Below are 22,593 nucleotides of genomic sequence, written 5' to 3' on the forward strand. Positions count from 1 at the left end.
GATGAAGAACCCTCCCCCCACCCCTCGGGGGTTTCTTACCACCAGCTACCGCACCTGTGCCATCTCAGTTATGTCGGCAGAGCCCTCTAGCCTAGATGTGGCATAAACTGACAGGAGCTCAGCAGCTGGTGCAGGAACACCCCCTCCCCAAATGACATTAGCTACATTGACCAAAGCACTCTTCTCTTGCCATAGCTGCATCTCACTGGGGGGGTTTGTTGGCACCAGGGGGTATGTCCCAGTGTGTGGCTTTTCCCACACCCCGACTGACATTGCTATGCTGGGTCAAGTTTTGAATGTAGACCAAACCTCAGTAAAGAGGCTGAAGGCTTCATTTTACAGGGGAAAAGCAGGAAAGTCCAACTCCACTCAGTGTTTCTCACCCTCTTCAGGCGGCTGACCCCTTCTACAAAGTGTGTTTTACAACTCTCTCTCCCCTGGCAACATTTACTGTAAAATTATATCTGTGATAGCAGTTATAAGACAATAGAGTTGATTTTTATGAGTATGGAGTGGTGGACCAGGAATACTTGATCTTGATGGGTAAGTATGTGCAGGGAGAGGAAGATTTTCTTTGCTTTAGGTTGTAACACAGTTTTCAATGCCTCCTGATTGTCTTTTGTGACTCCTCCTGGGGACTGGACCCACCTGTAGAGAAATACTGCTCTAAATTAACATCAAGTAAGATCTTATAGACTTATAGACTCTAGGACTGGAAGGGACCTCGAGAGGTCATCGAGTCCAGTCCCCTGCCCTCATGGCAGGACCAAATACTGTCTAGACCATCCCTAATAGACATTTATCTAACCTACTCTTAAATATCTCCAGAGATGGAGATTCCACAACTTCCCTAGGCAATCTATTCCAGTGTTTAACTACCCTGACAGTTAGGAACTTTTTCCTAGTGTCCAACCTAAATCTCCCTTGCTGCAGTTTAAGCCCATTGCTTCTTGTTCTATCATTGGAGGCTAAGGTGAACAAGTTTTCTCCCTCCTCCTGATGACACCCTTTTAGATACCTGAAAACTGCTATCATGTCCCCTCTCAGTCTTCTCTTTTCCAAACTAAACAAACCCAATTCCTTCAGCCTTCCTTCATAGGTCATGTACTCAAGACCTTTAATCATTCTTGTTGCTCTTCTCTGGACCCTCTCCAATTTCTCCACATCTTTCTTGAAATGCGGTGCCCAGAACTGGACACAATACTCCAGTTGAGGCCTAACCAGCGCAGAGTAAAGCGGAAGAATGACTTCTCATGTCTTGTTTACAACACACCTGTTAATGCATCCCAGAATCACGTTATCTTTTTTTGCAACAGTATCACACTGTTGACTCATATTAAGCTTGTGGTCCACTATGACCTCTAGATCTCTTTCTGCCATACTCCTTCCTAGACAGTCTCTTCCCATTCTGTATGTGTGAAACTGATTGTTCCTTCCTAAGTGGAGCACTTTGCATTTATCTTTATTGAACTTCATCCTGTTTACCTCAGACCATTTCTCCAACTTGTCCAGATCATTTTGAATTTTGACCCTGTCCTCCAAAGCAGTTGCAATCCCTCCCAGTTTGGTATCGTCCGCAAACTTAATAAGCGTACTTTCTATGCCAACATCTAAATCGTTGATGAAGATATTGAACAGAACCGGTCCCAAAACAGAACCCTGCGGAACCCCACTTGTTATACCTTTCCAGCAGGATTGGGAGCCATTAACAACTACTCTGAGTACGGTTATCCAGCCAGTTATGCACCCACCTTAGAGTAGCCCCATCTAAATTGTACTTTCCTAGCTTATCTATAAGAATATCATGCGAGACTGTATCAAATGCCTTACTAAAGTCTAGGTATATCACATCCACTGCTTCTCCCTTATCCACAAGGCTCGTTATCCTATCAAAGAACGCTATCAGATTAGTTTGACATGATTTGTTCTTTACAAATCCGTGCTGGCTATTCCCTATCACCTTACCACCTTCCAAGTGTTTACAGATGATTTCTTTGATTACCTGCTCCATTATCTTCCCTGGCACAGAAGTTAAACTAACTGGTCTGTAGTTTCCTGGGTTGTTTTTATTTCCCTTTTTATAGATGGGCACTATATTTGCCCCCTTCCAGTCTTCTGGAATCTCCCCCGTCTCCCATGATTTCCCAAAGATAATAGCTAGAGGCTCAGATACCTCTTCCATTAACTCCTTGAGTATTCTAGGATGCATTTCATCAGGCCCTGGTGACTTGCAGGCATCTAACTTTTCTAAGTGATTTTTTACTTGCTCTTTCCTTATTTTCTCTTCTAAACCTACCCTCTTCCCGTAAGCATTCACTATACTAGACATTCCTTCAGACTTCTCAGTGAAGACCGAAACAAAGAAGTCATTAAGCATCTCTGCCATTTCCAAGTTTCCCATTACTGTTACCCCCTCCTCATTGAGCAGTGGGCCTACCCTGTCCTTAGTCTTCCTCTTGCTTCTAATGTATTGATAAAAAGTCTTCTTGTTTCCCTTTATTCCCATAGCTAGTTTGAGTTCATTTTGTGCCTTTGCTTTTCTAATCTTGCCTCTGCATTCCTGTGTTATTTGCCTATATTCATCCTTCGTGATCTGAACTAGTTTCCATTTCTTATATGACGCCTTTTTATTTTGTAGGTCACGCAAGATCTCAAGGGTAAGCCAAGGTGGTCTTTTGCCACATTTTCTATCTTTCCTAACCATCGGAATAACTTGCTTTTGGGCCCTTAATAGCGTCCCTTTGAAAAACTGCCAACTTTCCTCAGTTGTTTTTCCCCTCAGTCTTAATTCCCATGGGACCTTGCCTATCAGCTCTCTGAGCTTACCAAAATCCGCCTTCCTGAAATCCATTGTCTCTATTCTGCTGTACTCCCTTCTACCCTTCCTTAGAATTGTTAGGTCCACCCACCTCAGAGCTGCTCAGATGGGGAAACTCATTCAATCCATAAAGTAAACTGGACAGATCAAAGACTCCAACTTTTCAATAAGATCTTTTAGATCTCATCTTTATGCTCCTAATCAAGAGTCCCAGCAATATGGACTCAGGCTGCCAACCCGAGAAACTTCAGACCTGAGTGGAGACGCCCACCTGAACTCAGGGGCAGGAAATCCAGTAGTTTGGGAAGCAGGATTTAATGGATATTAAGATTATACCCTTGATATTGAATTACAAATCTGCCACTCTCCGACCATGGCTACTGACAGCAACTTGTGACCAAACTGACCAGTATTCAAAAGGCTTCAACAGAATCAGAGGAACCATAGAGAAGTTCCTGCCTTGTTGCCTGAAAAGGAATGCAATACTGATGTTAGGTCTGGCTTGTCCTCGAATCAGAACCCTATCTTAGCACATTATCCCTGTGGGGAAATGACTTAACTGGTGTTTACTCCACCCACTTACAGTAAAACAGACAACACAAGATGGAGCCTTTGATGCAGCGAGGACTCCGCCGGAAGGACCTGTCAGTACATGCTCTTTCCCAGTAGATCAGACATTAGATCCTTCCAAGGAGGGACTGAACTTTACGAACAGGAAGTTTCCCTGGCACAACTGGCTACAGCAACCCCCTCACCCAACCCTCGCAGTCTGTGTCCACCAGAACCAACCAGATTCAGGTTTCTAAAGCCGGCGGGTCAGCGAACAGCCCCAGCTCCAGGGCCTCTGCGTGGAGCTGTGATGTGGGGCCCACTCCACACAAGGCCTTAGGGGTTAAGGGGACCAGGTGCCCGCTGTTACCCACAATGAACCGGACCAGGCCCCAGCGCGGGGTGCCTGCTGTCACCCACAATGCACCAGACCAGGCCCCAGCGCGCGGTGCCTGCTGTCACCCACAATGCACCGGACCAGGGCCCAGTGCGCGGTGCCCGCGGTTACCCACAATGCACCGGAACAGGCCCCAGCGCGCGGTGCCTGCTGTTACCCACAATGCACCAGACCAGGCCCCAGCGCGCGGTGACCGCTGTTACCCACAATGCACTGGACCAGGACCCAGCGCGCGGTGCCCGCGGTTACCCACAATGCACCGGACCCGGGCCCAGCACGCGGTGCCCGCGGTTACCCACAATGCACCAGACCAGGCCCCAGCGCGTGGTGCCTGCTGTTACCCACAATGCACCGGACCAGGGCCCAGTGCGCGGTGCCCGCTGTCACTCACAATGCACCGGACCAGGCCCCAGCGCGCAGTGCCCGCTGTCACCCACAATGCACCGGACCAGGGCCCAGCGCGCGGTGCCCGCGGTTACCCACAATGCACCGGACCAGGGCCCAGCGCGCAGTGCCCGCTGTCACCCACAATGCACCGGACCAGGGCCCAGCGCGCGGTGCCTGCTGTCACTCACAATGCACCGGACCAGGACCCAGCGCGCGGTGCCTGCTGTTACCCACAATGCACCGGACCAGGACCCAGCGCGCGGTGCCCGCTGTCACCCACAATGCACCGGACCAGGACCCAGCGCGCGGTGCCCGCGGTTACCCACAATGCACCGGACCAGGGCCCAGCGCGCGGTGCCCGCTATCACTCACAATGCACCGGACCAGGGCCCAGCGCGCGGTGCCTGCTGTTACTCACAATGCACCGGACCAGGACCCAGCGCGCGGTGCCTGCTGTTACCCACAATGCACCGGACCAGGACCCAGCGCGCGGTGCCCGCTATCACTCACAATGCACCGGACCAGGCCCCAGCGCGCGGTGCCTGCTGTTACCCACAATGCACCGGACCAGGGCCCAGCGCGCGGTGCCTGCTGTTACCCACAATGCACCGGACCAGGACCCAGCGCGCGGTACCCGCTGTTACCCACAATGCACCGTACCAGGACCCAGCGCGCGGTACCCGCTGTTACCCACAATGCACCGTACCAGGACCCAGCGCGCGGTACCCGCGGTTACCCACAATGCACCGTACCAGGACCCAGCGCGCGGTACCCGCGGTTACCCACAATGCACCGGACCAGGACCCAGCGCGCGGTGCCCGCGGTTACCCACAATGCACCGGACCCGGGCCCGGCGCGCGGTGCCCGCGGTTACCCACAATGCACGGGGCTCGCGCGCATGTCCTCGCCCATCACGCCCCTGTCGCACGGTTCGCGAGGGCGGAGGAACAGGAGAGGGGCGGGGCGGGGCCTCGCGGAGGGGCGGGGCCGGGCCGGAAGTCGGTCCCGCTGGCTGTGGCGCGTGGACCGCGCTGCCGGGTACGGGGTCGGGCCGGGCCATGGCGCTGTACAACGCGGCCGCCTCTGTCCTGGCCGGGCTGCAGCGCCGGGACGGCGCCCTCAAGACCCTGGTGTACAAGAGCCGCTTCCAGGTAGCGGGGCTGGGCCCAGCCCCTGCGCCGCCCCGTTCCGCCCCGGGGTGTGGGGGTGACTGCGGGCCGGGCCCCCAGCTCACAGGGCTCGGGGCAGGTGTTGGGGATATTGGGGGCAGAGCCAGGTTTGGGGGCTTGGCCCCCGGCTCCCAGGGGTGGGGGCAGGTGTTGGGGACATTGGGGGCAGAGCCAGGTTTGGGGGCTGGGCCCCTGGCTCACAGGGCTGGGGGCAGGTGTTGGGGATATTGGGGGCAGAGCCAGGTTTGGGGGCTGGGCCCCTGGCTCACAGGGCTGGGGGCAGGTGTTGGGGATATTGGCAGCAGGGCTTGGCCCCCAGGCTCACAGAGCTAGGGGCTGAGCTGGGCAGAGGTTGGGGATATTGGGGGGCACAGCCAGGGACACTCACTAGGCTTGTCCCCCACAGAACGTGAAGCAGCTCTATGCCCTGGTGTCAGAGACCCTGCGCTACTCACCTGTGCTGGACTCCATCATGGACGGGGCTGCCCTGCTGAAGGCTGAGAAGAAGCTGCCCCCATACCTGGCCAAGGTAAGGCCTGGCCCTGCCCAGGCTGTCTCGGGGGGATGCTCTGGGCTGGTGGCACAGGGCGGGCCTGACCCACTGTGTCTTGCTGCAGGTGCTGGTGTATGACCTGCTCTTTGGCAAGGGTCTGAAGTGCGGGGGCCGCTGGAAGGTGCTGGTGCTGAAGCACCGGGCCCGGCTGCAGGCGGAGCTGGCCCGTCTCAAGGTGCACAGGAAGGTGAGCTGCAATGAGGATCTGCTGGCACCCACAGAGGGGGTGATCCAAGGTGAGTGTGGGGGCTCTCCCCAGCAGGTGGGCTTCTAGATTGGGAATCCCATTATGGGGTGAGACCCTGCAGGATTCCTATGTCCACCTCTGCCTGGATGCTGGGTTGTGACTGCTTCTGCAGTGGGAGGGTGTGCTGTAGTTCTTGGCTTTTTCAAGGCTATTCTCTGTACATGTGCCATCATTTCACTAGGGATAAAGGTCACGTATGGGGCAGCGATTTCCAGGTTCATTCTTTGGGGATTGGGTCCGTTTGTGCTGGGCTTCTGGTTAACCTGTGACTTAGTAAATGGACCTGCAGAGTGCGCTAGGCCTGACCTGATCTCTCTTCCATCTCTGTCTGATGCTTGGAACCAACTGGAGTATTCTTGTATCTCAGGTGATTTGGGAAAAGGGATTGTTTGTGTCTTACCTGTTTGTTTTTGCTTCCCCAGCCCCTCAAGTGCCACGATACGTCCGAGTGAATACCCTGAAAACTTGCAAGGATGATGTGGTCGACTACTTCAAACGCCAGGGCTACTCCTACCTGGGCAGGGCAGCCAGGTAAAGCCATTCCTGGCCTGTCCCTGGACCCTGTGCTCTGGTCTTCACTGACCTGCAAAGCTGATAGGCCCAGATGGGAGATGGGGGAGGCCTTGCACCGACTGTAGTGACCTTCCAGACAATCGAGGTTTGGCACCGCAGGAAGCCATAAGTTAGCCTCTTTGTGAAGGGGAGTAGCAGAGCCTTGTGTGTGGAAGAGAACGAGAGGGATAGGGACACAACCTTCAATATTGGCAGTGGATGGGTTGGAGCTTCTAGAGTGATGCTCTCTGCCCTGGATTCTACTCAGCTGGCCTTGAGATAGGGTTGGAGTATGGGCTTTAGTTGGCTCATGAGAAAGGGGGAAATCTGTAGATCGCCTCTGAAGGACTTTTGAGCTTGGGGGAACCAGGATGTATGTTCCACTAAACCTGTCTTCTCCCTCCCCACCCCCTGCTGTCTCTGGGTAGAATGGAGGAGCTGAGCTCCCTCTCGGGGAAGCAATTCCTCCTGGATCCCCACCTGCCAGAGCTGCTTGTCTTCCCGCCGCAGACAGACTTCCATGAGAACCGGCTGTACGTCGCAGGGCATATCATACTGCAAGACAAGGTGTGGGGCGCTGGGGTGGGGATGGAAGACTCAGGCTCGGGGGGAAGTGCCAGGGAGTGGTTCTGCTGTGGAATGGAGTGAGATGTGGGGATGGGTGTCCCAAGGCTATACAGGAAAGATGAATGTTGGTTTTAGGCCACAACCCCCACATACTTTGTAGCAAACTAGAGCTAAATTCTGTGGCTTTCTAGTGCAACAACTTAAGGTAGATCTAAGAAGTGGTGACCTTTAATGGGGCAGAATGGCCTAGATACGACCCTGAAAGATCATGCGGTTCCCATAGTTGTCAGCATGTTGCAGATTTTTGTACTGACGGCTCTTAACTGCACTGTAGAAATTGCCTGGGGCAAACTGGGAGATGCAGGAGGCAGTTTGGGGTTGTGGGATAAGGACTCCAGCTGGGTGTTTCTGCTAAAGAACAATGAAATAGTTAAGCTTATCAACTCTGAAACCTAATGATGCTAGTTAAATGTCAACATGCTGTCAAGACACATGGGAGCAATTTGTGTCAGTCTGAGGCAGCTGGCACTGCACTGGTTACTCTGGGTTGGAAGGCTATCTCCATAGCCATGAGGGTGACAAAAAGTGGTATTTTTATGGAAGTTTTGATTCCCCAGCCAGGGGTGGATTATGTGGCTGTGCAGTGATTTAGGGGAGTGGTCTGAAGAGCTGAAGGTAAGTGTCTGAATTGGGGAGGTAGGTACTGCAGGTGCAGCGCTGTGACCCGTGGTGTGTCTTCCAGGCCAGCTGCCTTCCTGCCTTCCTTCTGAGTCCCCCCTCAGGGTCCCATGTAATTGATGCCTGCGCTGCCCCCGGGAACAAGACCAGCCACGTTGCCGCCATCCTGAAGAACAAGGGGTGAGTGTGAGCTGCAGGACGGAGCTAGGTGGGTGAGGGCTGCCTGCTGGTGTGATAAGCAGTTTTCCCAGTGCAGGGCACTGAAGCTCTGGCCTAGCAGCTGTTCCGATGAGGAAAGGAGCCTTGGGAGGGAGGGACACGTGCTGTCTGTGGCCTCAGTTCTGCTCAGAGCCCTCTGGGTCCTGCGACAACCTCAGTGTTGATTCTGCAGCTCAGCCTGATTTCTCTGGCAGGGAACACAAGTAGGAACTGCATCCACCATGAGGTTAAAAGCAGGACTACACACGGGAAAGGGGCAACCACATGGGGAGCGGGCATTTTGCCTCTCGCTTGTGGGAACTGGAAGTTGATGTCAGCTTGTCCTATTAGCTCTGGCCTTGTCTGAAATCCGTCCAGGACTGGGCAGTGTCTGCAGGGACTGGTGACAGAGCACCAGCTGGCGAGTGAGCTTGGGCAACCAAAGCCTCAGATTAGCAGCCATTAATGTAGAGTCATAGGCCAGAAGGGACCATCAGATCATCTACTCTGGCTTCCTGTACGTCACAGGCCACCAGCACCTGCACACCAATGCAACAGCCAGAATGAGACTTGACTGTTCTGTCACGGGGAGAGGATAGGAGGGACCGAGATGCAGCAGTGCCCGAGGCCCCTGCAATGGCAGGGAAACTATTAAGATATACCCAGGTGTTCCTGGCAAGTGACCTGTACCCACCCACTGCCGAGGGAGATGAACTCCCTCGTCCCCCAGCATGCTGCTGGCTGTGCTCCGGCTCCTCCACCAGTGGTGAGAAGGACGTGCTGTACTCCAGGGGTGGAAGTGGGTTAACCAACTTCGGGATGCACTTGGCCAAAACTGCTTTCGGTTGTCATAGGTTTTCTGCGTGTCAGGGTGGTGGGCCAGGCAGTGAAGGCAGGGCCCGGTCTGCTGGGTAACAATTTCTGGATTCCTCTTTGGGACGTTACATTCAGGCAGATCTTCGCCTTTGATCTGGACCCCAACCGCTTGGCCACCATGAGCACCATGCTGGTGCGGGCTGGGGCTAGCTGCTGTGAACTGGCCAATCAAGACTTCCTGACAGTTGACCCGAGTGACCCAAAGTACAGCCATGTGACCTACATCCTCCTGGACCCATCGTGCAGTGGCTCAGGTGAGGGGCAGGCCAGGCCTGTGCAGTACAAACAGGGGGATGATTATACACACCTGGGCTTACCTGTCTGTGAGTCTCTCTAAAGGCCCCACTGAAGTTAGTGGGGTTGGTGGAGAATAGGCCTTCGGATGCAGAACCTGGAGCAGGGGGGAGCCCAGCAGCTGGGTGATACAGGTGCCTGAATTGGAGCCCAGCTTGTCCATGCCTCTCTGATAGTTCCTTCCCTCCAGGAATGGTGAACCGGCTGCCAGCTGAGGAGGGTGCCCCCAGCTCGGAGCGGCTGCGGGCGCTGGCTAGGTTCCAGCGCAAGGCCCTGACCCATGCTCTGCGCTTCCCTGCCCTCCAGCGCCTGGCTTACTCCACGTGCTCGGTGCAGCAGGAGGAGAACGAGGACGTGGTGTGGGATGTGCTCCAGGAGTATGGCACAGCGTTCAGGTACGGACACTTGGGCTGAAGCTGGGTCTGCAATAACCAGTCAGGGGGTGGGGGTGCCCGTGGCGTGATGGAAGTGGAACTGTCCACCGGGTGTGGGATGAGCCAGGCAGCACTGTTAGTATCTGCTCACTGCATTTCCTGGTTGCTGGGGGGATGGGGATTGAAGGCATCGTTTGGGGCAGCTCTGAGGCCCAGGGACTCTGGCCAGTGGTTCCTGTGGCAGAGCACAGTGAGAAGAGGCAGGTTTTCCCCCCCTCCCTGTCACAGGCAGCTGGCCAGCTGGGTGCTTAGGCCTCTGGGTTGGTGCCCTGCAGCGGAGCAGGCCATGGCTGGCTGAGTCACTGAGCTTCGTTGTGATCTTGCCCCTGTTCACAGGTTGGTAAACCTACTGCCTTCCTGGCCCCAGCGAGGCCTCGCCACCTTCCCAGGTGCAGAGTGCTGCCTCCGAGCCTGCCCCGCAGCAACGCTGACAAACGGCTTCTTTGTTGCTGTGCTGGAGAGACAGCAGGAATGCAACAGCCAGGACTCCTCCAGGTGAGAGCTCTGCAGCAAGGGGCTGGGGCTTGCCCTGGTTAGAAATCCTCCATTTGATGTAGGGGCGGGGGGGCTGGCAGCACCATGCCCTAGGCATGCTGCATCTCGCCGAGTCCTTTCCGTTGTGCAGGCTGTCAGACAAGGCCCTTGTCCTGCAGTGCCTGGGCTGGGGGGAATCACAGGGGGCAGGATTCCCAGAAGAAGTGGGTTTGAAGGAGCTCGTTGACCCTGAAGCGAGGTTACCTCCTAGCTGTGGGGAGGGGCAGCGCAGGAGGCATGAGCTGTAGGGCCTTAGGGAAGGACATAGATTGGAGGTGATGGAGAGAAAGTAGCTTGGGGTGGGGTTGGGGGGAGATGGGCACAGCAGCAAGAGCCTGGCTCAGATTGTGCTGACTCCAAGAGCAGGGCCAGGCAGGAGGAGTCGGGTGCCAGACGAGTGGAGTTGTCGGTGTCGATAGAAGCGAGGCTGGGGAATGAAGTCTAGTGGAGGGTTGGCCAGTCTGCTGGAGGAGCAGCTGGGGCACTGCTGGGTTGGGAAGGTGACTTTGTCCTGTCAGTAACTCATGCTGCTTTGGGCTCTCTTCTGGCTGTTGCTTCCAGCTCCCTTCCAGCCGAGGCTGAGGTGGACAGTGGAGCAGAGAGATCCCAGAATGGAGAGGGAAGGGGCCCTCACGCTGCTCGCAAGAAGAGGCGGAAGAAGAGCCAGTGTGTGAAATAAGGACTCTTGACAGGAGCTGTGGTGGCCTATCCCATTGCCAGAGCTCGGAGCCCTGAGGCTGGAGGCCCTTGGTGCATTGGGCCTGTGCTGCTGGCAAGCTTTCCCTCCACATGGTGCTGTAGAAAGGAGACATTTAACCCGCTGCCAGCCCAGCTGCTGGGTGGGCTCTGGTCCGGCAGTGCACCCAGCCTGGGTCAGTGTGGAAGTAAAGCTTTCCAACCTCTTCTAGGTTTTGTCTTGAGTGAGTTTCTCTGAGCCCCAGCCTGTGCTGCAGTGCGGGCCCTGGGGACTCCACCTGAGCGTGGCCTCAGACTCCTACCTGCTCTCTCCAATTGGCTCGTTCATGAGCGTAGCGTACAAACTGGGGACTCCCAGAGCAATCCATCTGCTCGTCTGGGCCAGTAGACAGGCCTGGGTTAGGCCACGTCGTTTGGGCCTTCCTTTCTCTGTCAGGAACTGCTTTCTGGCCACCTTGACATCCGTTCCTGTGAGGGGTTGAGCATCAGCTTTGCCTGACTCTTACTGGTCTTTTTTGTGGCTGGAGGCCAGCAAAGCCTGTAGGTGAGAGCTTGGCAGCATTGGAGGGGGAGAAAAGAGACAGTGCCAGTGCCTGGGAAGCAGCACTGCAGCAGGTTGAGGTGAGGAATTACAGCTGTGTCTAGAGAAGCTGAACTCATAGGGGGCAGCTCTGTAGTTGCTGTGAGAGACTTATAAGAAACACCACCCCTTTCTCTGCAAGCCCTGAGCACTGCTGCCTGTCCTTAGCAGACAGCCTTGGGAGGAAGAGTTTCAACTGCCAGCTGACCACCCTTAATGCTTCCCTGGACCATGCCTGTGTCAAATTCTGTCAGTGCTGTGCACTGGGCTACCTCCTGCAGCCACCCACAGCTTCACTACATGTGAGCACAACGCAGCCCTCCCTCACTACAGCAGGGCAGTGCTCAGAGAGACACACGCAGGTTACATTGATGGAAATGGAGAAGACTCCTGGGCTACTGCCTAAGCCCTGGCCCACTGGAACCCAGTAAGAGAAACTCTGCTGTGGTGCGGAGGTGGGTGTGTTTTAGCCTGAACAATGCAATTCACTCCCTCACAAGCACTGCCGTGGCTCCAGTGCAGAAGTTTCTAGGCTCTCCACCTCTGAGCCGCACAGTCAGCTATTTGTGTGCTTGTTCCATGAGACAAGAGCTTGCTCACCTGGCTAAAATGAGCTCAGGGAGGAATTTGTATTCTTTGCCTGTAGCCATCTGGCCAGTCAAGTTAAAGGACTGTGCAGAACTCTGGAAACCAGGGTACCACCCAGAAGGACAAAACGTCAAGCCCTGGTTTTTCACTTGATGCCTTAGAGGAGCCTGATTTTCAACATGTCTCAAGTTATACTTGAAATGCTGCCTCACGTAATAACTACAGGCTGTGGTTACCGAAGCAGAAGTAGGGAAGCCTGCTAATCAACCACTGTGGCTACTCGACAGTTGAGCTGCTAAAGGAGCACTCAAGGTTGATAAGGCCACAGCAGAGAAGCTACATGAATTTTTTGCATCAGTCTTCATGGCTGAGGATGTGAGAGAAATTCCCACACCTGAGCTGTTCTTTTTAGGTGACAAATCTGAGGAACTGTTCCAGCTTGAGGCGTCATTAGAAGAGGTTTTGGAATAAAGTTACTATTTAATTTCTCATAGGTCACCCAGACCAGATGGGATTCACCCAGGAGTTCTGAAGGAGCTCAAATGTGAAATTGCAGACCTACTAACTGTGGTTTGTAACGTGTCATTTAAATCAGCTTCTGTACCCAAGGGCTGGAGCATAGCTAACATGATGCCAATTTTTACAAAGGGCTCCAGAGTAAGGGGTCCTGGTGAGCCTGACTTCAGCACCAGGCAAACTGGTTGAAATTATAGTAAAGAACAGAGTTGTCAGACACATAGTTGAACATAATTTGTTGGGGAAGAGTCAATATGATTTTAGTAAACTCTGCCTCACCAATCTACTAGACTTCTTTGAGGGGGTCAACAAGCATGGGGCCCAGGGGGATCCCATGAATAAAGTGACTGAGATTTTCAGAGAGCTGTCACAGGAGGAGAGGGAAGGTCTCTCATGGATCGGTAACTGGTTAAAAGAGGAAATAAAGGGTAGGAATAAATGGTCAGTTCTCAGAGTGGAGGGAGGTAAATAGTGGTGTGCCGCAGGGGTCTGTACTGAGCCCAGTCCTATTCAACATATTCATAAATGATCTGGAAAAAGGGGTAAAAAGTGAGGTGGCAAAATTTGCAGCTGATACAAAACTACTCAAGACAGTTAAGTCCCAGGCAGCCTGTGAAGAGCTACAAAGGGATCTCTCAAAACTGGGCAACAAAATGGCAGATGAAATTCAATGTTGCTAAATGAAAGTAATGCACCTTGGAAAACAATCCCAACTGTACATATAAAATGACAGTGTCTAAATTACCCTAACCTTCAAGAAAGAGATTTGGGAGTCATTGTGGGTAGTTCTCTGGGAAGATCTGCACAAGGTGCAGCAGCAGTCAAAAATGCAAACAGTGTAGAAAATCATTAGCAAAGGGATAGATGATGAGACAGAAAATCTCTTATTTCCTCTATATAAATCAGTGGGACGCCCACATCTTGAATACTGCGTGCAGATATGGTTGCCCGATCTCAAAAAAGATATACTGGAATTGGAAAAGGCAACAACAATTATTAGGGTTAGGGGCTGGCTTTTTTATGAGGAGAGATTAATAAGCCTTGGAGTTTTCAGCTTGGAAAAGAGATGGCTAAGCGGGATAGGATAGAGGTCTATAAAATCATGACAGTGTGGAAAAAGTAATTAAGGAAGCGTTATTTACCCCTTTTCATACCAAGGGCAAGGAATCATCAAATGAAATGAATAGGCTGCAGGTTTAAAACAAACAAAAGGAAGTATTTCTCTGCAGCTTGAGGTCTTCAAACCACAATTTGAAGGCTTCAATAACTCAGGCATAGGTTAGGGGTTTGTTATAGAAGTGGATGAGTAGGGTTCTGTGGCCTGCTTTGTGCAGGGGGTCGGACTAGATGATCACATTGGTCCCTTCTGACCCTAGAATCTATGAATCTATAAGTATTTCTCCACACAATGCACAGTCAACTTGTGGAACTCTTGGCCTTCACAACATCCTCTGGCAAAAACTATAACAGGGTTCAAAAAAGAACTAGATAAGTTCATGGAGGACAGGTCCGTCAATGGCTACTAGCCAAGATGGGCAGGGTTGGTGTCCCTAGCCTCTGTTTGCCAGAAGCTGGGAACGGGTGACAGGGGATGGATCACTTGATGGTTCCCTGTTCTGTTCATTCCCTAGGGCACCTGGCACTGGCTGCTGTCAGCAAACAGGATATTGGGCTAGATGGACCTTGGGTCTGATCCAGTGTGGCTGTTCTTATTCTAGTTAATGCATTAACAGAGAGACCTGCCTGATGGATGAGGAGGGAACCGCCTATGGAGGACAGATTATCCTACTTGCACTTCACTGTGAAGTGTCTGGTACTGTACTGGCTGCTGGCTTTGAGGATCCTGAGGTCTGCACATCTGGCAATTACTGTGTCCCAAGCTCTTCCCTAGTCTAGGACTGAGCTGGCTCTGGAGTCTAGATCTGCTGGCAAGGTCCTTCCACTGTTTTGCAAAGGAGTTCTGCTTGCTTTCTGAGGTAGTGGCTAGTGCTAGTATGATGTACTACGAACATTTTGAATTCCTGTTGCTATAGGCTCATTCTGTCAGGTGCAGCTAAGCTCAGGGCCCGTATTAATGTGCACGGCCCTAGGAGCATGTTAGGGGCAGCAGGCACGTGGCAAAGGTTTTGCTTCAGAAACTTGGACCCTCACAGTACTTGTGTCTATTTATAGAACTTGCTCTCAGCGAGGTGCTTTCACTGCCTCCTCCAGGCAAAGCTGCAGAAACTCTCAGAAGCTGCATCCCAAGAAAGGGGGGGAAATCATAGGCAGGAGTTGTAGGCCAAGCTGGATGAGCAAGCATCTCAGAGAGGTGATTAAGAAAAAGCAGAAAGCCTACAAGGAGTGGAAGATGGGAGGGATTAGCAAGGAAAGCTACTTTATTGGGGTCATAACATGTAGGGATAAAGTGAGAAAGGCTAAAAGCCACGTAGAGTTGGACCTTGCAAAGGGAATTAAAACCAATAGCAAAAGGTTCTCTAGCCATATAAATAAGAAGAAAACAAAGAAAAAAGAAGTGGGACCGCTAAACACTGAGGATGGAGTGGAGGTTAAGGATAACCTAGGCATGGGCCAATATCTAAACAAATACTTTGCCTCAATCTTTAATGAGGCTAATGAGGAGCTTAGGGATAATGGCAGGATGACAAATGGGAATGAGGATATGGAGGTAGATATTACCACATCTGAGGTAGAAGCCAAACTCGAACAGCTTAATGGGACAAAATCGGAGGGCCCAGATAATCTTCATCCAAGAATATTAAAGGAACTGGCACATGAAATTGCAACCCCATTAGCAAGAATTTTTAATGAATCAGTGAACTGGGGTTGTACTGTACAACTGGAGAATTGCTAACATAGTTCCTATTTTAAAGAAAGGGGGAAAAAGTGATCTGGGTAACTATAGGCCTGTTAGTTTGACATCTGTAGTATCTAAGGTCTTGGAAAAAATTTTGAAGGAGAAAGTAGTTAAGGACATTGAGGTCAATGGTAATTGGGACAAAATACAACATGGTTTTACAAAAGGTAGATCATGCCAAACCAATCTGATCTCCTTCTTTGAGACGGTAACATTTTTTAGACAAAGGAAACGCAGTGGATCTAATTTACCTCGATTTCAGTAAGGCATTTAACACGGTTCCACATGAGGAATTATTAGTTAAATTGGAAAAGATGGGGATCAATATGAAAACTGAAAGGTGGATAAAGAACTGGTTAAAGGGGAGACTACAACGGGTCGTACTGAAGGGTGAACTGTCAGGCTGGAAGGAGGTTACTAGTGGAATTCCTCAGGGATCGGTTTTGGGACCAATCTTATTTAACCTTTTTATTACTGACCTTGGCACAAAAAGTGGGAATGTGCTAATAAAGTTTGCGGATGACACAAAGCTAGGAGGTATTGCCAACACAGAGAAGGACCGGGATATCCTACAGGAAGATCTGGATGACCTTGTAAACTGGAGTAATAGTAATAGGATGAAATTTAATAGTGAAAAGTGCAAGGTCATGCATTTGGGGATTAATAACAAGAATTTTAGTTATAAATTGGGGACACATCAGTTGGAAGTAACAGAGGAGGAGAAGGACCTCGGAGTATTGGTTGATCACAGGATGACTATGAGCCGACAATGTGATATGGCCATTAATGCAATTTTAAGATGCATCAGGCGAGGTATTTCCAGCAAAGATAAGGAGGTGTTAGTACCGTTATACAAGGCACTGGTGAGCCCTCATCTGGAATATTGTGTGCAGTTCTGGTCTCCCATGTTTAAGAAGGATGAATTCAAACTGGAACAGGTTCAGAGCCAGGTTACTAGGATGATCTGAGGAATGGAAAACCTGTCCTATGAAAGACTTTGAGCTTGGCTTGTTTAGCCTAACCAAAAGAGGCTGAGGGGGGATATAATGGCTCTTTATAAATATATCAGAGGGATTATTTAAGCTCAGTACCAATGTGGACACAAGAACAAATGGGTATAAACTGGACACTAGGAAGTTTAGACTTGAAATTAGATGAAGGTTTCTAACCATCAGAGGAATGAAGTTCTGGAACAGCCTTCCAAGGGGAGTAGTGGGGGCAAAAGACGTATCTGACTTCAAAACTAAGCTTAGTAAGTGTATGGAGGGGATAGTATGATGGGATAGCCTAATTTTGGCAATTAATGTGGCAACTGATCTTTGATTATCAGCAGGTAAGTATGCCCAGTGGTCTGTGATGGGATGGGATCTGAGTTACTACAGAGAATTCTTTCCTGGGTGCTGGCTGGTGAGTCTTGCCCACATGCTCAGGGTTTAGCTGATCGCCATATTTGGGGTCAGGAAGGAATTTTCCTCCAGGACAGATTGGCAGAGGCCCTGGAGGTTTTTCGCCTTCCTCTGCAGCATGGGGCATGGGTCACTTGCTGGTGGATTCTCTGCAGCTTGAGGTCTTCAAACCACAAGTTGAGGACTTCAGTAACTCAGCCATAGGTTAGGGGTTTGTTATAGAAGTGAGATTCTGGGGCCTGCATTGTGCAGGAGGTCAGACTATTTGATCATAATGGTCCCTTCTGACTTTAAAGTCTATGAGGCAGCATGGATCAATTCTAACTGGAACCAAGGGACCTTCAGCTTTAGCACAGCCCCACAACCCCTACAGACACTTACTTCCCAACTAAGGGACAAATAAATACGCACATGTCCAAATCATTGTCATTGATGTACATAGGCTTTTTGCAGACTCAATAATAGTGTATTTTGGTGCCCTTGGTGCCCTTGGTTCCCCCCTCCCCCCCGTCAGCACTGGCCCCCAATGTCTCTTCCTGCTCCCTCACTGCCTCTCCATCCTCACCTGGGTCCCCACTGCTTCCCCCCTCCATTGCCAAGCTCCCTGTCAGCCTTGCACTCAGCCTCACCCCTCTCCTTGCCTCGACTACAGTGGCCAGTAAGGCCAGCCCTGCTGGAGCCCAAAGCTCCACAGCTGGATCTGGGGTGCGGGGCTGAAGCCCGGACCTGAATCATGGATCCCACTGCCAGAGCCCCGAGGCTGAAGGGGGGATTAAGCTTGCCCCCACAACCCTGCAGCTAAAGGGGAGGGGGGTGTTAAGCCCATCACCAGAGCCCCTGGCTGAACCAGGAGAGGGGGGCTGGAGCCCTCTGCCGGCACCCCCTGGTGGCCACATTTCAGAAATGCTGCTCTAGAACACTGCTGAGTGGGTGTCACTGCCTGATCCTGCCCTTTCCATCTCAGGCATGGCCAGCCAGGGCAGAGCTGGGGCTGCCTGCGACACAAAGCAATTGGTGCCAGAATCGAGGACAATTTTGTTTTTATTTTAAATCAATGACATAAGCAAGGAAAAAATTGCACATTCACACTAAAAATCCCCACCAGCTGCACCAGGAATGATCTAAGTTTTCATTTGTAATAAAAACCCCGCCCTCCCCCCAACATTCATGTACTGCAGCCCATTCAGGTTTGCAACACACACAGTTCTCACCCAGCTAAAGAGGAAGCCGGACAGCAGAAGGTCTCTGTGCAATACGCTGATGAGGTCCCTTAGAGCAGCGGCCTGGTCACTAGGCAGCTTTGGTGTTTGCCATCACAGCAGAGAATGGTGGGAGAGCTGAGAAAACTCAGGCTGGTGGAACTTGGTTAGAGAACAAGGAAAGGGCCATTTACAAACACAAAGCCAACCAAGATGCAGCAAAGTGACTTGTTACTGCTGCTGAGTTGCTTGGCAGTTTAGAGCACCAGCACTAGTTAAAGACAAGCTCAGCCCAAGGTAACACTCCCGGAAGCGTCTGAACCAGCCCATCGGTCCGTGGTGGTACCGGGACCCTATTACTTTGTCCTACCCTGGTTCTTTTACTGGACTAGCCTGAAACAGGCTTCAAAGGAAACCGCCACACCCTGACGGCTGACTATGAACATGGTTTGTTTCAGGGCAGAAACCACTGCAAGGGGCTCTTTTGAGCTGCTAATTTGTTCCATAAACGCACACCATCAACCCACCCTTGTTCTGTTCAGCTCCTCCACCAGCCCCAGCAACCTGCCTCCGATGTGAATGACCAAGACAACCTGCAGAGCAGCACGGAAAGGCCTTGCACTGCATTGGTATGAACAAGGGCCTCAGATGCAATATACTCCCAACGGAGTTTAATTAGCCTGCAGGAGCCCGGCTGTGTCTGAGGAGCAGGAGGCCTCCTCCTTATATTCTGCTGCAGGAAATTAGAATTGCAGTAAGTTACACATCAATGCAGCATGATACGTGGCCTCTGCCTCGTACGTCACCTCTAGCCTAGCACGGCCACGAATGAAGGTAGATAAAGAGGCTTCAAAGTAAACTGCCATGCCCTGAAGGCTGATTACGAACATGGTTTGCTTCAGGGCAGAAACCACTGCAAGCACTTCTTTTGAGCTGCTGCTAATTTGTTCCATAAACACACACCATCAACCCATCCTTGTTCTGTTCTGCTCCTCCACCAGCCCTAATAATAATAATAATAATAATTAGATGGGAGGCTGGGCAGAATGGGTTTGTGGTGGTGGAAAGTCAGCTGAGACGAGCAGTTCTCTCCTGGCCTGTCTCCAAGGAATGCAGGAGTGTGGGAGCAGGACTGCCAGCAGAGTGCATAGCAGCTACCAACACCTACCTGCGCTTTGCTTACTGGTTGACACTGAACTACTCCCCTTTCTTCTGGAGAGGAGAAGCAATTCTCGGATCTAAGCCAGGGAGCAAAGACACTCGCTTACAAGTTGGCACGAACCAACAGCCACGGATTAGTCACAGCGTCAGAGCCAACCTGCCCCAATTCCCAGGGGATTTGGGAAGCTCCAGAGCCTCTGAACAATGCCCTCCTCCCCCACAAGCAGCAGGCTGGGAAAGCACAGGCCTGACACCAGCGCTTAACAGTACATGGGCCCAGACGTGTGCTCTAGGACGGCTCTGCTGGGGGCGGGGATTTGGGATCAGTTTTAAGGTATGAGCCCCTTCACACCTGATTTTCCAAACCTGTGCAAAGAGTCAGACTGAAATGAGACTCCAGCAAGGCTGGGCCGGTGCTATTTCCATGGCTGGGCAGAGCTCCGCCATGGCTGCTTTGGTATCCTAAGGAAAGGCTGGGGAAAACCAGCCCAACCCCAGGCAGCTACAGCCCTCCAAAGGGGCAGGGGTGAGTGCAGGACACCCTCACCCTAAAGGAAGCCACCTCCCAGCTGCTAGAGCCCAGAGACTTTCCGCCCATGTCCCACCTCCCCAGTCAGGAGAGGCTCATTGTTCCTGGTAGAAAAAAATAACCCCCCCACCCCCCAACTCTCTCTGACGTGCAAAGAGCTCCCAAGTCTCAGTCTCAAGGAAAAATAAAAAAGTTTAGTCACATCCACATACATCACATTATAAAAGAATTAAGTACATTTCATGTAACATTGACTGTCAGGGAGGAGAAGCCCGGCAGCTCCTGCCAGCAGGAAGAGAATGCACCCCCTCGAACAGAGCAGGCCAGCCCTTCCTGCCCCACGGGCTAGCTCACTTCCCAGCTGCTAGCCCAGCCTGCCCCGGCTGGCAGGGGTGGGTTCCAGGCCCACAAGGGACCACTTCCTCCTCCCCAGAGGTAACTGCACAGCTAAATCCTAGTCGACAGCTTTGAACTTTTGACCACCTCAGTGAACCAAGCTTGAAGGAATTCAAAGGCAATTTAGCTTAAATATAAAAATAAATTTTTATTTTCTTAAAAAATGTTTAAATATCTGTTAATTTAGGATTCGGCAGACACACACTCACACCTCTGAGTAGTAAAAAGATCTGGCAGCCAGAGTCACTCTTGGAACATGGGGGGGTCAAAGGGGCCTAGGCCTTTGGGGTGTTGGCCACTCTCCCCGAGGCACACAAGGCCTCCTCCTCCCAGTGAGAGCTCCCCAGAGGCTGCGGGCAGTAGAGGGAATAGGAGCCCTGGCCCTCTCCCCTCTGAGCGCCAAGGTACAGGGGCAGCCCCATGAGCGCCCCCCGCTGGCTGGAAATGAGCACACCCAGCCCCTGGAGCCAGGCTAAGGGAGGAGGAGTTTGCAAGTTTTAAAAGGGGCAAGAAGCAGAGTCCTAAGCGTGTCAGTTGAGGATTCTTTCCCTTTAGTGGCTTCGGGCAGCCCTAGGGAAGCCTGGCACTGAGGGGACGTGTGCGACAGACCCATGGCTGGGTACCAAGCTCGTGGGCAGACACAGGAGAGAAGAGCTGCCAGCCTGGGACCTAGGGAACCCTTCCAGCCCCTGCGACCCGCCCACGGCCCAGGCTGCCATCCTTTCAGTCATCACATTTAAGATAGAGTTCACTCAGCACTAGTAGCCACACAACGATGCTACTCTCAACACCCAATGAGGCAGGGTGCATCCTCCACTAGGAGACAGCCTCCCCGCAAAATCTTTACACAGCAAATCCGGCATTACCAACATGCCGCCACTCACACGGTTCAATTCTTCCTCCAAGCTCGATTCAATGAGCGAACAGACATACGAAGAGCACAACAGACAGTGCTTAGACAGGAGCAGGGAAGACTACAGAAGCATCACGATGGGAGAGGGCAGTAAGTGGCAGCATCCCACCTCCTCTGGGCAGGGGTTCTGCTCATGCCTGGGCCTGGGCCTGGGCCTGGCAGAACATGGCTCGTGCACCAAAGGCACCACCCTCCTGCTCTCCTGGATGCAGAGGTTGGCTACCCCTGCAGTGGCCTGGGTTCCCGCAGCAAAGGCAAGATGCTGAGTTGCAGGGTCTGTGTGGGACCACTGAGAGGCAGATTGCTCACAGTGGGTCATTAGGCGCAGATGCAGGAGCTGTCTGGAGCACCAAGAGTTACTCCCCAACACACAGGGACTCGGGCCAGTCCCACCCACTAGATTTGCCCAGGCCAGATGTCTGGCAAGCCAGCACCTGCCAGTTCAAACCAGAGGCTGGAGTCCCTTAGGAGGAGGGGCGAGAGGTGCATTTACCAGGGCATGAGATCACCGTGCAGGGAAAGGCCTCTGGAGCCAGTGAAAATACGCCCCTTCCAGAACCAGCAGCCACGAGGCAGACTGGGAACGCATCTGCCTGGAGGGAAGAGCCTCACTTACAGCAAAGCTACACAGGGGAACGCAGGGCCACAGCATGGGAAGGAGCAGAATGCGAGTTTCCGTTCAGGCACAGACAGGGAACGTGCATATCAGCCTGCACCATGGGCACCTCCCCTCGTCCCCCACCAGCTCCGACGCCACACACTCGGTACACGGTGGATGGGCAAGGCTGAAGTGTCAGTATGGTCAGAAGAGCACAGGAGCTGCTAGATGAAGCCATGGAGAAATGACACATTGTGAGCCCTGGAGAAATAAGGGAGGAAAGGAACGCTGCTGATATGTACAGAGTTTATCCAGTCTCGGCTGTGGAACTGTTCAAGTACGAAGGGTTTGGTTTGTCCTGTCCTGCGTCGGAGTCGCCGCCACCCAGAAGCGTCTCCAGCCGATTTCAGAACCGAGCGCCTGACCCAAGGGCCCCGGCTCCTTGTCAGAAGGGCTACTTAGAGCTCAGATACCCTCGGCTCGGGTGGCTGGGCTGGGGCTCTTCACAGCTGGGCCAGAACTAAGATCCAACAGAAGACCCAAGAGGTTATTTTTTGCGGGGGTGCTGCCTTCGTGCCTGCAGCCGCTGACGGGGCCCAGTCTTGGATCCTGCCCCGATGGAAAACGCAGGGGTTGATGGTCCTAGAGGCAAGCGAGATTGCATGAGCCACTGCCAGCCTTTACCCTGGTCTGTCTGATGCGGACACTGCTAGACAAGAAGCCCATGGCAGCATTAACTTCCCAGGGGCCTGCGAAGGTGAGCGCGCACTCTCACCTTGCTAAGGTGAAGCAATGAACTCTCCTCCAGTCTAGCTCACCCCTCCACACCCCAAACAGAGAACCGAGGTTCTGTTTCTGAGGGGGATGCGCTCCTCCCCCATACCCAACCTTCCCCACCATC

General features: G+C 52.4%; 4 protein-coding genes across 8 annotated transcripts in view; 3 read left to right on the top strand and 1 right to left on the bottom strand.

The window, feature by feature from the left end:
* TRIM50 (tripartite motif containing 50) overlaps positions 1-6,534 on the top strand; it is a 75,745-nt gene extending 69,211 nt beyond the window's left edge. Inside the window, exon 8 of the transcript XR_007770339.1 lies at positions 6,110-6,534. The gene's annotated coding sequence lies outside the window, so the exon portion shown is untranslated. The remainder of the gene's footprint in view (positions 1-6,109) is intronic.
* Positions 1-22,593, top strand: part of LOC127037332 (uncharacterized) — a 472,273-nt gene that overhangs the window by 242,323 nt on the left and 207,357 nt on the right. The gene's annotated exons all lie outside the window — the stretch shown is intronic.
* On the top strand, positions 5,137-11,158 carry NSUN5 (NOP2/Sun RNA methyltransferase 5). The gene is made up of 10 exons (XM_050928943.1): positions 5,137-5,302; positions 5,727-5,849; positions 5,938-6,109; positions 6,543-6,651; positions 7,101-7,239; positions 7,982-8,097; positions 9,067-9,245; positions 9,476-9,680; positions 10,056-10,214; positions 10,815-11,158. The coding sequence occupies exons 1-10, from the start codon at positions 5,210-5,212 to the stop codon at positions 10,930-10,932; spliced, it is 1,413 nt and encodes a 470-aa protein (XP_050784900.1). The 5' UTR covers positions 5,137-5,209; the 3' UTR covers positions 10,933-11,158.
* The window catches only part of POM121 (POM121 transmembrane nucleoporin), a 28,231-nt gene continuing 25,597 nt past the window's right edge, over positions 19,960-22,593 (bottom strand). For all 3 annotated transcript variants that reach the window (XM_050928907.1, XM_050928906.1, XM_050928905.1), the window contains one exon: positions 19,960-22,334. In XM_050928907.1, the coding sequence (XP_050784864.1) occupies positions 22,240-22,334 (95 nt within the window). In that variant the 3' untranslated portion in view covers positions 19,960-22,239. The remainder of the gene's footprint in view (positions 22,335-22,593) is intronic.

Source organism: Gopherus flavomarginatus, chromosome 19 (genome assembly GCF_025201925.1).
Source record: "Gopherus flavomarginatus isolate rGopFla2 chromosome 19, rGopFla2.mat.asm, whole genome shotgun sequence".
NCBI lineage: Eukaryota > Metazoa > Chordata > Testudines > Testudinidae > Gopherus > Gopherus flavomarginatus.